This window comes from Ostrinia nubilalis, chromosome 28 (genome assembly GCF_963855985.1).
Source record: "Ostrinia nubilalis chromosome 28, ilOstNubi1.1, whole genome shotgun sequence".
NCBI lineage: Eukaryota > Metazoa > Arthropoda > Insecta > Lepidoptera > Crambidae > Ostrinia > Ostrinia nubilalis.
Window position 1 is genome coordinate 175,570 of NC_087115.1, and position 14,893 is coordinate 190,462.

The window sequence follows — 14,893 nt, forward strand, 5'->3', positions numbered from 1 at the left end:
TAATAATATTCTACAAATACATAAAAACAGAAAAAAAAGAGAAACAGAGGAGCTTGCCTGATTATCAACATATAATTTTGTACATTATGTCTGCTGAAGGGTAACGTGTCCAGCAAAGTACAAAAACAGTGATACCCTACAGTCTGTCTACACCATCACTTTCAATAAAAGTACTTAGTACCTATGGTAACACATTAATCGAATATCTATAATATATAAAGCTTATTATTATAAAACTTAAAATTTAACAGAGGAAGATGCTAATAAACATTACAAAAACATTGTAACATTTCTCAATAATCGTATCGTATCGTATTGAAAAAAATATCAGAACATTCAATTGATTTGGCTACAGTCTGTCACATCACTCACAACATGTCCCATCACTAACGCGTTGTAAAATGGCGGACGGCGATTTGTGAATGCAGAATTTTGCTCATTGTGAATTTTTCATTGAAACAGACGTGTTACTTGTGTGTTATTTTAGGAAAGTAGAAATTAAAACCGTAATTCAAGAATTAGTTAATTAAAATACCTATTTTGTGTATGTGACAAAACAATGTGTGTGTAATTTTGTGAGTTTTATTCCTGGTGAAACAGTGGCGTGGTGAAAAATGACTCAGTTTTTGCCACCAAACTTGCTTGCGCTGTTCGCGGCGAGGGACCCGATCCCCTACCTGCCGCCAGCGGCCAAGCTCCCTCATGAGAAGAAGCAGAAAGGCTACGATGGAGTCGGCGCCTTCCTCAACGTTTTTGAGGTTAGTGACGATTTTACTGTTCTCTGAATGAACGTGGTATTTTTATCTTTATTGATTTTCTTGAATTATGTATCCCCCTTGGTTGGAAATTATGACTGACGAACATCGTCTTAGGTCTGGTGTTTTTGTAAAATCCTACTTTCTTCCATCTTTGTGTATCATAGCTGAAGCTTTCAAAAACAGAAAGCTATACAAGGATCAAAAGAAAGATTTTAACCTTCCTAGAGAGTCACAGGGTTACAATATGAGGTACCTATATCAATAGAATTTAATACAAAGAATAATAACACAACAAACTAGGATCTTACTCCATAGGTAGTCGAGTTCTCCTCTGGGTAACCTCTAAAGGAAATTGATATTGATGAAAAAGACGACTATACGTCTCCATTCCATCATTGTATTGTATACTTTCCTATACTATTGTTTTTACATACCAATATCAGCCTTTTCTTGTCATACTTGAACTTATCTTACTCCCATGTTGTGGTTGATCAGATAAATAAATTGAAAAACAAACAATATCTTACATGCTATTTCAAATCTCCTCCTATATTGCTTAGATTTATTTGAATAGGTAGTGTGTAGATTTTATTTTTTAAATTATAGCAATGTATTTATTATAGTTGAAAAATGTTGGGATTTTATTACTAAAAAACTCAGTTTTCCAAAGAGATTTAAATCGTAAAACTTCTTTGAAACAATAAATGAGCCATTGTTTGAACAGTGCATGAGACTTGGAAAAACATTAATTGATATGGTCTCAGCCAGGTCAAACAGTCTGCACATTTTTTACCTCCGATTTCTTCCTTCTATAGCCACTTCTCAAGCTTACTTTTTACTATGTACTTAATAACCAATTCTAAATCAAGCCTTTATATCAAGCATTTATATTCATAATTTTGTACTTTTTTCTCAGTTTTGCCACAGAATAATAGTAAATACTAAGTTTGTCCGTAAGGTTGACTGGAGGAGAATGCTGTGTTATGGCATTAAGTTCGTCTTATGCACTGTGCTTCATGTGCATTTATGTTTTATACAAATAAATACTCTAAATCAAGCCATTCTCCCTCTAGCACCCTTCAGAAACCCCGCCACCGACTCGAGTGGAGACCCGCGAGGAGAGACTGGAGAGGCGGCGACGGGAGCGCGCCGAGCAAACCGCTTACAAACTGGAGCAGGAGATCGCGCTGTGGGACCCGGCCGCCAACCCCAGAGCCACTACTGACCCCTTCAAGACGCTGTTTGTGGCTAGGATTGTGAGTTACACTGTTATTCTGCCGTTTCAATAAATAATCTTTATGACCATCATAAAAAAACTTAAATTTTTTCCAGTTTGTTTCTTTTTTATTTGAGTTGAGCGGCTATTCTAGTTCAATAAAGTACCATAGCAACCGGTACCGATCTATTGTGATCGCCGCTATTTTTCCTTACAGTTCGCCTCCGAGTCCTGCATCCATTAGGAATAACAGTTTAAATCAACATGATTGGTTGTATAGTGTGCTTACCATGAATCTACGGTAAGTGTGCTCGCTAGCAACTGCGTAAAAAAATTACATGAAATGTATGACAGATTGTACAGCGCCCCTAGTGGTTACTTTCGAGAACTAAAATCTTTATAGGGTTTTTTTACGTACTCGCTAGTTAGCACACCTAACGTAAACTCATGGTAAGCACATTGATATGTACTTCAATAGATTTATTGTTCTGATTACCCTAATATCAGACTCCTATTGTTAGTTTGCCAGTGCAAGTCAGACTACTATGGCTAAGTAATAACAAGTTTGACCTGAACAAAAATGTTAAAGAGTGAAGTATAAATAAAATGTTTCCTTCCAGAACTATGACACTTCAGAATCAAAACTCAGAAGAGAGTTTGAAGGATATGGACCTATTAAAAAGGTGGGTGGTTATTCCTAAAAATTAAATACCATTTTTATGTACTTGATTTTGACTTAATTTTGGGCCAGCAAAAAGCCACTTAGGCATTTTGGTTATTGCATTTTTAACAAAATACTTTTCTCTTAACTCTCTTATTCTTAACTAGTCCTAATGTGTTAAAATTACTGATGAAATGTATGAAAATCTTTTGTTGATGATATTATATCTTTTGTCCAGTATGCACATTGCACAGTACAAGTAGAGACTATTCCCACTGCTGTTACTCCTGTGTAGCCAGGATCTACAGCTTAACCGCCAAGAAAAACCCAACTAATGAACTTTAAAAGCAGTTTGAGACTAGGTACTCTAGGTAGCCCTGTATAAAGTATTTATTTCATCGTTTCTCCAACAGATATACATGGTGTACAGCAAAGAGAACGACAAGCCGCGCGGCTACGCATTCATCGAGTACGAGCACGAGCGCGATATGCACTGTGAGTCACACGCACACACACTCACGTAATACCCACACAGGGAAGGGGGTGGATCACACATTCCTTTTTTCGGCTATCATGGCATAACTAAGGCTGGCTTTAGTGTCACGCGGACTGTCAGTGCGGATCGCTCCGCACAGCCGATCTGTATGAACTGCTAGGGAGCGGAGCGGTTCCTCCGGACCGCATTACTCTAAAACGCTCCCTAGAAGTTCATACAGATTGGCCGTGCGGAGCGGGTCCGCACCGGACGGTCCGCGTGACACTAAAACCAGCCTGAGGGGTTATTTAGTCAAATGTTAATTTAAATAGCAAATCGCATTTGAATATTCACGAACTACTGATAAGAACAATTTTGGCTGAATTCTAAGACTTCGAGGTTTAGACTAGCAATAAAACTGTTTACCACTGTGCAAGATTTACACAGTGGTGACAGATTGCGGAAGTCAACTTCTGCAAATTTTATTGCTAGTCTAAACCTCACTTTAAATTTCTTTCTTGTAGATTGATGTTTATCATTTAATTAAATCTACCACGAATTTTACTAAGTGGTGATAATTGAGTAATTTTTCAGATTCCAATAAAATAAATATTATAAATTGCTCAAACGTTAATGGCAGAAACTTGTTCCTAAAACGATTACAAAATTATTTTCATGTGTTTATCCAAAGAAAGATGTTAGGTGTGTATGATCCATTCCCTTCCTTACAACACATCCAATATGTTGTCCCTGTCATGAAAATACAATATTTTAAGGTGTCTGAACTGTGAAAATAAGTTTATTTTTCTTGATTGCCAAATTATTTGTACTGATTTCTAAACAAAAAATCATTTCTGCCCAACCACCACTAGTGGGGGCCAATGGGAAATTTTCAGTGTCATTGGCCCCACTGGCGGATTTTTTTTTCAGATGTCCGTCAGAATAAAGGGAGAAATACGTTTCATTACTTACCCATGAGTTTATTGTTTATTTAGAAGAGTGTAACATAAATAAAGCCATGAATGCCTTATTTTCACAGCTCACTAACACCTATCTCACAATCTGACAGTTCTCTCTCTTTCAATTACATGTACACGTGGATAGCAATCCCCTGAACTGCCAAATTTATGCCATGACATTGACAGCAGCTGTCATTTGTTGATGACGACATGGTCAGATCTTGTTGGAGAGTTGTTCAAAATTATTTTGTGGCTTTATTATTAGGAAGTAGTAATTTAGGTTTTTTCCTCTTAATGTAGAACGAAACTGTCACATTATTGTCCCAAGGAAGCTGTAGGGTTAATATTAAAAATGTTATGTAACCGACCTAGAGAGAAATAATTATTTTTTGTTCTTTCGACCATATTTTCGCTCGTTCCGCGCAAATTCTATTCAGTACCGTATTGACAATACTCGAAGATGTAATAGTATACTTTAGGCCGAAGCCACAAAGCTGAAATTGGCGTACCGATACTGATCCAACAAGATCCGGCACAGGGCGCCGCCCCGCCGACTTAGCCCGCCTGTGACGTATGATTAACGAGTAATTTTTTTCTATTCAACCACAGACCCAGCCGTAAAGACCTACCAACAACTGTAAACCGGCCAAGCGTTTAAATAGGTTTGTATGTGGTGGTAAGATGCCAACATACAAGTTTTTAATTTAAAAAAAAAAGTCTCAAATAATTGCAAAAAAATATTTTTTTGAACCAAAAATGTAGTGTCGTTTACATATTTAGTTTGACGCGCTAAAGTAAAGGTAAAGTAATAGCGCCCAGGTAAAAATGGTTTATTACATCGTGAATAAAAAAATGGATGGATAGTTGTTGGAAAGTAAGTAAAAAATATAAAACGGTAGGTATAAAAAACGGTGGGTATGAAAATTTTCTATGTAATTATCGTTGTATCGAGTTAAACGTCGTCTCTCGGCTTGGTCGGTAGGTATCCCATGTCTTTTACAGGTTTTTTTTACTGTTTTGCTAAAAAAAAAACTATTTAAAAAAGTTTCAAATTGTTATTTTTTATTATTTTTTCTACCAAAAAAAGGAAAATAATAATTTGAAACATTTTGCTTTGACTGCGCATTTTTTAATAAATAAAAATACAATGCACAGTCAATTTTAAAGTTTATATGAATATTATATTCAAAATTCATATAAACATTCAATGTTAATGTAATTTATCTTTTGTTCTGTTTGAATCATAAGGCTGGGTTTTCACAGGCAGAGTTGAGCTCCGCTTCACTGAAAACACAGCCTTATTGTAATTTTAATCAGTAAAAAAACAAAAATTATCGTAAGAAGTAACATTCAACTTCTTCAACTGTTTTTGAGGGTACTTTTTGAGGAAATTTTCAACTACCATGTAACAATGGTAGGTTTTATTAACGTGCATGAGTGGGGGCAAATAAAACAGCGAATTCTCTTAAAAAAAAAAGTCACATCTTTTAAATTCTGGTATTTTGTTTTGTACTGTTATTTATGCACTACTAATACAGTTAAAAACAACAAGGCAAAGGCAAATTTAATAAAGAAAAAGCATATATTTTTTCAATAATATTAAATCTCATATAAATTCTTTAATTCATGAGGTACTTTTTTTTTGCTTGATAACATCTATCCCCACAAAAAATGGAGATATAATAATTATTATATAAGCGATCCAAAATTATTTGGATCGCTTAAACAACGTCTTCCCTTCGTAGCCATTGTTTTAATTGCGATTTTTTTTAATGTACCCGTTTAAATTTGACGAATAATGCTCCGTCACCTTCAATACGGGTAGAATTTAAAATCTCGAAAACTAGAGCTGCTACGCAAATTCTGGTGTCATTTTTGAAATTAGCACACCATAATACTTGAAACATAATAATAATATTCTTGGAAAATTTTAAAAAGTTTAAATTTGTTGGGCAGTGTAATATACCTACCCTCAAAAAGTTTCCTCACAAAGTACCCACGCCGCGCGCGTGCCGTCTAACTCTACCCTCATTACAGCGGCGTACAAGCACGCGGACGGCAAGAAGATCGACGGCAAACGTGTACTGGTGGACGTGGAGCGAGCCAGGACTGTGAAAGGATGGCTGCCGAGGCGGCTGGGTATGTTTGACATCATCATCATTTCAGCCACAGGACGTCCACTGCTGGACAAAGACCTCACCAAAGGTTTCCACAAGGATCGACGGCAAGGCGAGGGGTGGCTGCCGAGGCGGTTGGGTACGTTTGACATCATCATTTCAGCTACGGGACGTCCACTGCTGGACAAAGACCTCACCAAAGATAGTTATTTAATTTTTAGCGTTAAGAGTCGCATCTCAAACTAATTTGAAAATTATAAATATCCGTATATCGTGGGTTCAATTCCCGCCTTAGGCAGTTCGATTTTTTCAAGTTATTTATAATTTTCAAACTCACCAAAGATTTCCACAAGGATCGACGGCAAGGCGAGGGGTGGCTGCCGAGGCGGCTGGGTATGTTTGACATCATCATTTCAGCCACGGGACGTCCACTGTTGGACAAGATTTCCACAAAGATCGACGGCAAGCGGATACTGGTGGACGTCGAGCGAGCAAGAACTGTCAAGGGGTGGCTGCCGAGGCGGCTGGGTACGTATGTTATCATCATTTCAGCCACGGGACGTCCACTGTTGGACAAAGGCCTCACCAAAGATTTCCACTAAAACCGGTCTTATGCATCCAGGTACTTTCCTTGACGTTTACCAGATCGTAGATCTACCGATGGGTTGCCCACACCCCTTTATTTAATTGCAACAAAAAATGTATGCTGATGACTGTGAAGTTGACTCTATAGTTTCATTATATATGTATATTCTTATTAACTTTTTTGAAGTAGAAAAAAACTTCTAATACAGAAAAACTGAACTTGCCTTTCTACTTTTCCATTGCCGGTTATAAAAATGTGTATTTTTTTTGTAAATACAAAATCATTATGAGTTGTTCAAAGGATAAAACTTTCCAAAAACATTTTCTAACTATTAAAATTATATGAATGTATTTATTTCTTTACTAGTTGTTGATGCTTATGTGTATGAGATTAGAGTTGACTATCGAATGGCAGGTACAGAGTGTAACGAAAAGACGTGTGTTATATACGGCGACTTTATTGGGACTGTTTTTACACTGCAAAATTTGCTTAGCTACTCATTCAATGAATGAGACCGTGCGCTTGTCTATTATAAACATAACAGTTGTCAAGTAAATATTTTTTCTTTCTTTTCTTGTTGAGACTTGAGACATGTTGATAAACATCTTCTTTACTGATATACAAATATACCAGCCACTAGGTGCGATTGCGGTCAAATATCTGCCTTGTTATGCATAAAAAAACCAATGGCAACTAAAGCCTGGTCCGTGAGCACGTAGAATTTTGTCCAATGACCCCAAGCTACCCATCCTTATCGCTCGCGCGTAATTATGTTGCTGTCGCGATCGCACACTCACTGCGGGCGCCCGTCGCACAGTTGCGACAGCAATATAATTACGCGCGAGCGATAAGGATGGGTAGCTTGGGGTCATTGGACAAAATTCTACGTGCTTCACGGACCAGGCTTTAGGTGACTCATTGGCCTCAACTTGGTTTCTTTCATTTCGTCGATGTTTCTCTTAACGAAGTGTCCATCACATCACTAACATCGGATCGTGTGTTTCCAGGCGGCGGGCTCGGCGGCACGCGGCGCGGCGGCGCGGACGTGAACATCAAGCACTCGGGCCGCGAGGACAACGAGCGCGAGCGAGAGAGATATAGGCTGGAGCAGCACCGCGACCAGCACCGCGACCGCGACCGCGACCGGGACCGGGACCGTGAGTACACAAGACTTGCTACAAGAACACATACCCAAATAACTGCAATACTATTTTTATCATCCTCAATTAAGACGTGAAAAACGTAAACACAAGATAATAAATCTTATGCGTTATCGGCTATTAATTGTAAAGACGACAGCACGTCAAGCTAAACATTGCCGCAACAAAAATTTATAGCTTGATGTGTTGTTGTCTATACATGGTGTTATTTTTATACGCGATCCAACAAAAAACATGGATTGTAAAGCCTGGTCCGTGAGCACGTAGAATTTTGTCCAATGACCCCAAGCTGCCCATCCTTGTCGCTCGCACGTAATTATGTTGCTGTCGCGCTCGCACACTCACTGCGGGCGCGCGTCGCACAGTCGCGACAGCAATATAATTACTCGCGAGCGATAAGGATGGGTAGCTTGGGGTCATTGGACGGGATTCTACGTGCTCACGGACCAGGCTTTAGTTTTTATCATAATTATTATTACCTATTGACGGGATTGCTACCATGTACCTTAAATTTGAGTTTCCAATATTTCGGCACTGTTGCAAGCGCCATAGTCACGGAGTAACTGAAGGAACTTAAAATAACTTAGTCCGTCAATTACATTATGAACAAAATATTGAACACGTATATTTTTATTTATTGTCAATCAAATAAGTAATTACGAAGTTATGATGCGTTGAAGTTCCGCGTGACGTCACACAGTGCTACACTTAAGAACGCCTTGACGGCAAGGGCCTCTTCTTTTGAACTTTGGCGCGCTTCATCTTTCTTTTTATCTTATATGTGTCGAGTATTTTTTGATAAGTTAACCGCCGAACTAATTCAAACTCTTGCTTTTTTACCCAGGAAAGGGAAATATCCCTATTCTGTTAGAAACGTAATCACAACTACTACCATCAAACAAATATCCTTTTTCTGACTCACTTTTAAAATATGTAAAAAATTTAATGTAGCATTTCATAAGCAACCTTTGATTTAAATCGCCCCCTTTGTATCATATTAGCCGATACGCTGTCGATTGCTTAATATTATAGTCTTCTGAGGGTTAGTGTGAGTTTACATCAAACGCTAGGGGCGCTGTACAATCCGTCATACATCTAATGTCATTTTTTTACGCGTAAATAATCACCATTTTCCCCATCGTTTTGCAGCCTATAAACATAGTCCCGATGCATTGACGAACAGTTTCCGTATTATTTATTTGCAAGTAAAATCACCATTTGTTCCTCAGGCCGGCGCCGCAGCCGCAGCCGCTCGCGCCGTCGCTCCACATCCCGCTCCAGGAGGCGCGACCGCGACCGCACGAAGGACGACGAGGCTACCGACAGGTGAGCATAATACTTTACCAACTAATAATACTTTACTTTAAAAAAAGGATAGCTGTGACTTTAATGCCCATTTTCGGTTCAATCCCTAATTTTTAAGTGACCCCTATGAAACAAAACTCCTGTTATGTTTTACCATATGGGTCACTTAAAAATTAGGTATTGATGGTGAAAACGAGCATTAGATGGGAAACTAGACAATTCAGGGAAAATCATACATTCAGATGGGTGGAGAATTTAGTGAAAGGTGTATTGCCAATCAAATACACTGGTCTGCAAACCTATATTTTCTAAAGTATAGAAGTTTGAACTAATTTTGCAGAAAAACTATTTTTGCAGGCTAGCATAGATGTATTATAAATTAATATAAAAAACATGCAATACTGTCAAAAAAGATGTAGTTTGGCACAAATACAACAAACAAGCAACCTTATATTTTCACAAAATTGTACATTCCCATCTGCCCCCCCTAGGCTTCTCTTGAATGGGGGAAAATGGGAAATTTAGTGTGAAGATGAACTATCAGGGGAAGATGATTGTTCATGCTATTATTGTCTTTGGTAAATAAGAAAAAAAGCGATGTCTGTGGTAGCTCTTTAATCTATGGTTGCCCCGATTTTGACACAAAATGATTTCATGAACAAATGCTAGTGTGAAAAAGCTCTCTGTGCATGAAAGTTAATAAGTTTCTCAAAATGTGTATTTTTACTTCTCATAATAATATTATGTAAGTAAGTTATTTGTAATGTTCTAGGTTTTATCTTTTGGAGTTTGCGTCTCGGTAATCCGAACGGTAGATTTACTTTAAGGTTATTCCAAGGAAACCTATAATTAGCCATACTTATAATTAAGTTACCTTAAGAGTAGGCGCACACCGTTGATTTTTCGTCGGCCGATAGTTTAGTCGGGCAGTTGATCAGTATGGGCATGTATGGGAGTGCGCACACTACGCCGATTCGATTTGGCCTATTCTTCGTACAAATTAAAATCGGGCACAACTATCGGCCAACTAAAAATCAACGGTGTGCGCCTACTCTAAGATTTACTCATTGCAATGCCGTTGGTTTCTTCTTCTTATTATATCTGCAGATTGACAGTTTCAGTATGGAAAATATGTCAAAATGACAAGTTTATTCTTCTTCTTCTTTTTTGTTCTTGGCAATACTCGTCGAGGCCGACTTGATTTGTGCCATTTTCATGTGAGTGTGGGACGAGTTAAGAAGAGGGACCAAGTGGGATGGTTCTTCAGTTAAAAGTTATCCGACGATTGAAAAATCAGCCCTAAATAAAATAATAAAAAAATTGTCCCTCCCACAGCAGTCGAAGGCGCAGACGCTCCCGATCCCGTTCCGAGCGGCGCGCGGGCCGGGCGCGCTCCGAGCGGCGCGACAAGAAGCGCGCGCGCCGCGACCGCGACCGCCGCGAGCCCAAGCTCAAGGCAGAGGACGTCAAGGTCAAGCAGGAGCCGCACGACGGTACGTACGACACAGCGTTGCCAGTTTTTTTTTCGCCAAGTCGGGACTTTGGTACTTTTTGAGTGAAAATAGCGGGATTCTTCCGTCAGAAGCGGGACATAGTAAAAAAATGTAATATAATCAAAGGTTTCCAAATATTAATATTTTTATTTGACTTAAAATTACGTTTACGTGACAATAGATAGCAAAAGTAGCCATAGAAAATGTATTTTAACAAAAAAAATAAATTTTAAATCAGATTTACTCTATCGTAAATTAGTCTTTAGAATAAAAAAAGAAAAAAATTTAAAAAGTTTTATTCTTTAGAATAATATGGCGTTTCAAACAATAGTCTGGTGAAGTGAGTGTCTCTCTCCGAAAAGCGGGACCGAGCCTGTCCCGCGCGGGACATTTAAATTTGATTTAAATGTCCCGCGCGGGACATTTAAATTTGATTTAAAAATCGGGACGTCCCGCCAAAATCGGGACGTCTGGCAACGCTGGTACGACACGACACGGGACTATTCTAATGAGGGTTTTCGCGAATGAAAGATCCGCTAGATGGCGGGACGTGGATGTGGGGTCCGACTGCTGCGTGATTGGTGGATTTTCACATATCTGTCAATGTCATGTCAAAAATAAACCAATCATGCAGCATTTGGACCTCGCGTCTACGTATTGCCATCTGGCAGATTTTTCATTCGCGAAAACCCTCATTCAAGTAGTTTATTCACTACATAGACTGTCATAAACCCTTACTAGGGCACTTATACACATACTAAATATAGCTTGCCCACCAACACTTCGGGACAACATATGGGCTGGTGCTGAGAAGAAGTGGCGGAAGAAACTCAGTCACCTTTGCCAGCCTCTTTTTCAATAAAATACAGTAATTTATAGTTTACATGACACGCAATAAGTGCGAGCTAGGCAGGTAAAATCCACGCACTCTTGTCATTTAAATAGTCCTTTATAGTATCCTTATCCTCCTATATGACATGACATACCATCACAAAACACGGTGACAAGACTTGAAACTATCACTGTGCAAGAGACTTAACACAGTCCCGTGTTACTTACGACACTAACGCCCATATTCACAAACGATGCTTGCTTCAGTGAAGCAGCAAATCGAACGCACAGCGTTGAATAGAGCTCTGTGATTGGTTCATGTGTCACCCTGTGCGTCTACGCGCTCTGTGAGACTTCATAGTAATGTTTGTGAATACGGGTGTAAAACACTGTACTACCACCCTTTGAGGCTCGACAGTACAGACTGCATGGGCTCAAGAGTTCTGCGATACTATTTTAAAACCCTAAAAAGCTTGACACTACTACAGGGGACTCGAGACTATTGAAGTCTCCATACCTCCACGACAACACTTGCCTGCGGTTTATGACACTCGCTAGAGGGAGGGCTTTAGTTATGACGGGGCACGTTACAGCAGTGCCTTTATTCCCATTCGTCCCCACAGAGATTGTCTACTCCTAATTTGACTCATTTGCCGGAGGCAATAGGAATAAAAATTCAATTTCACTGTATGTTGCTTTATCCATGGTAGAGAATATAAAGATGAGGCAATTTATTCTAAATCTTCCTCAACGATATTCAAATAGTGTTCAATATTGTACACAAAAACTAATAATTCATTGTATTCTTCTTCCAGACTACCCAGAGTTCAGCATCCCGCCCATGGACGTCCAAATCAAGCAGGAGCCACGCGACGACGAGAACAAATACAACCCCGAGGACGCAAACGGGGACGAATACAACTACTGATCTTCCCAACCGCCACCCCCACGGCACGGCCGCGCTTCTATTGTATTACGCTCAGCCACGTTCATGTTACAAGAGAAGATGACGTTCCCAAAATCCACCCTATTCCCATTTGCCACCCTTGTGCAGGTTAGTACTAATAGTACAAGCCAGAATTACGTTTACACTCAGAATGAAAAGCCTGACAAAAATAAATTAGTCTTATGAAATAGAAAAGCATTATTTTATATTTTTACAATAGCAACAAATTCTCATTTTAGGGTATTCTCTCTCATTCAACATTGCAAGTTGAAAAGGGACAAGTCGCTTAGCGTTCGCGTAAACTCTAGAACGTATTCAAAAGCCAATAAAGTATTCACCTGGCAACAATCCTATAGTGCTTGTGTACTGGCAACACCAATACGGTGGATTTTACAGTAAAATACTGGCATATGGCGAATAAAAATTACAACGAATTGAAACAAACATTTAAAAAAGACTATTTTTTTAACATATGAATCACAACGTTGCCAAATTGCCACTTAGTCCGGCAATGTTGCCAATTCACACGTTGCCAGGTGGATAGTTTTAACACAGCTTAAAATATCCAGCTGATTCGTTGCCAACGCACAATAAAATTATGGTTTGGATATTGTTTACTACAACGGGTAAGCTCTCGGCTTGCTTCTCACCTGATAGAAAGTAATGATCAGCCCGAAGGTGGAATCTATTTTCATTCGGAATCCTCAATCTTAGAGGAACTGGCTATTTTACCTTCAATTTCTCCAATAGTCCTTGTACACTATGTATTAAATTTTTATAAGCTTGCCACAAATAGGCAAGATTCACTCTATTTTCAGCCTTACTGTATAGAGCTATAGTTTAAAATATATTAGGGAAATTCGTCTCTTAAGTCGACTAGCTACTATGGCTGTAACCAATTCTTTGACGCATTTTTTATAATATCTGAGATTAACTAGCACTTTATGATCTCACGTTTAAGAATGTTTTTAAGAATTGGACTTTTTTATTAGTACCAATGTTGTATTATTCATTTTATTAAGTTTATTGTATTACAAATGCATACAGCATCCATTTTAATTCCTAGCTCAAATCAATTTTGTGAAATCTTTGTTTCTTATTGGGATAGGAAGGAGTGAGATCTATTTTTAAATGTATCGTCCTAGGTCTGTTATAAAAACTCAAAACACAGTCCAAACTCAGGGCTAGAAGTTTTTGATTAGTTGAATTACAGTACAGTGTCGCTTAAGAATGATTCAACAAAGAAAAAGAATAAAATTGATTCTACTGCTCAAATGCCACCTTACTTCAGAATAAATATCTTTCCCCCAAAAAATTGTCGTCCCCAAATTAATTGGCTGATTACTGATGACAATTTGTGTAGAAAGGTAATTATTTGTTGTAAGATTTGAATTTCCTTCTTTTTCTGGGGGAAAGTTGCTTCATTTCAGCCGTAGAATCTTATCGTTTTTGTTATTCGTACTTAAAGCGACACCCTATAATTTAGATCAATCATAGGACAGAAACTATGACCGAGTTTAAGTTTTGTTTGTAACGGATCGTAGATATTTGAAAGGACAGCTGCATATTTTAGCTGTGTTGTTAGGAATCAATAGCAATATTCTTATATTGTGCGGTAGTCTTAGTTGTAAGGTATGGACTAAATAAATTCGTGATAAGTATATTGTGTTTTAATTTTGGCAACCCACCCGGTTATTCCCAGTAGTCCCCTCCGTCGACCCCGATGGGGGCAACTGGGAATTAATTTACTAAGATGTCTCAGTCTCCCCCGTTTTCACCGAATAGATGAACAAATGAAAACGGGTTATTTGTAAACCAGTTGGCACCAAGCAACAACATAAAATGCATGATACATTTTTCTGAATAAATAAAAAATAAAATAAATACGCATAATAACGATGATATTCATTTAATTTACCGAGCTCAATGTTTATAAATCCAGGAGAGTCCTGAGGAGACGGACATTTCTGTAAATTAATTCCCAACTGCCCCCAGTGGGGGCAACTGGGAATAACCCCACAAACCTATGAAATAATCTTTTTGTTCCATTATTACAGAGGCGACACTACGTTGATAATAATTCCTTCGTTTGTAGGCAATGATATAATATGTAGTGCCTTCTGTGATCAATCATTGATCAATCGAGTTTTATGAAAACCAAAATTGGAAAGAATGTAACAAAGTTTATTTTATTATTATTATGCATATCATTCAAAATTAAGTCGCAACATAACAAACAGCCTTTTATTAACAATTTCAAAATTTACAAATATTGGGCAGTTGACATCAAATAATTTTAAGGCACTCTAAAATATTACTTCATTCTAGCTCTGAAAACCGAACTAGTTCTCAATAATATATTTAGTCGCTTTAAAGATGAAACAGA

General features: G+C 38.2%; 1 protein-coding gene across 1 annotated transcript; it reads left to right on the forward strand.

Annotated features, from left to right (window-relative positions):
• Window positions 1-388: 388 nt before the first annotated feature.
• LOC135085523 (U1 small nuclear ribonucleoprotein 70 kDa) lies at window positions 389-14,168 on the forward strand. Its single transcript, XM_063980309.1, has 9 exons — window positions 389-758; window positions 1,832-2,014; window positions 2,595-2,657; window positions 3,049-3,130; window positions 6,107-6,208; window positions 7,780-7,929; window positions 9,162-9,258; window positions 10,573-10,730; window positions 12,377-14,168. Exons 1-9 carry the CDS (start codon window positions 615-617, stop codon window positions 12,487-12,489), a joined length of 1,092 nt encoding a protein of 363 aa, XP_063836379.1. The 5' UTR covers window positions 389-614; the 3' UTR covers window positions 12,490-14,168.
• The last annotated feature ends 725 nt before the right edge of the window (window positions 14,169-14,893 follow it).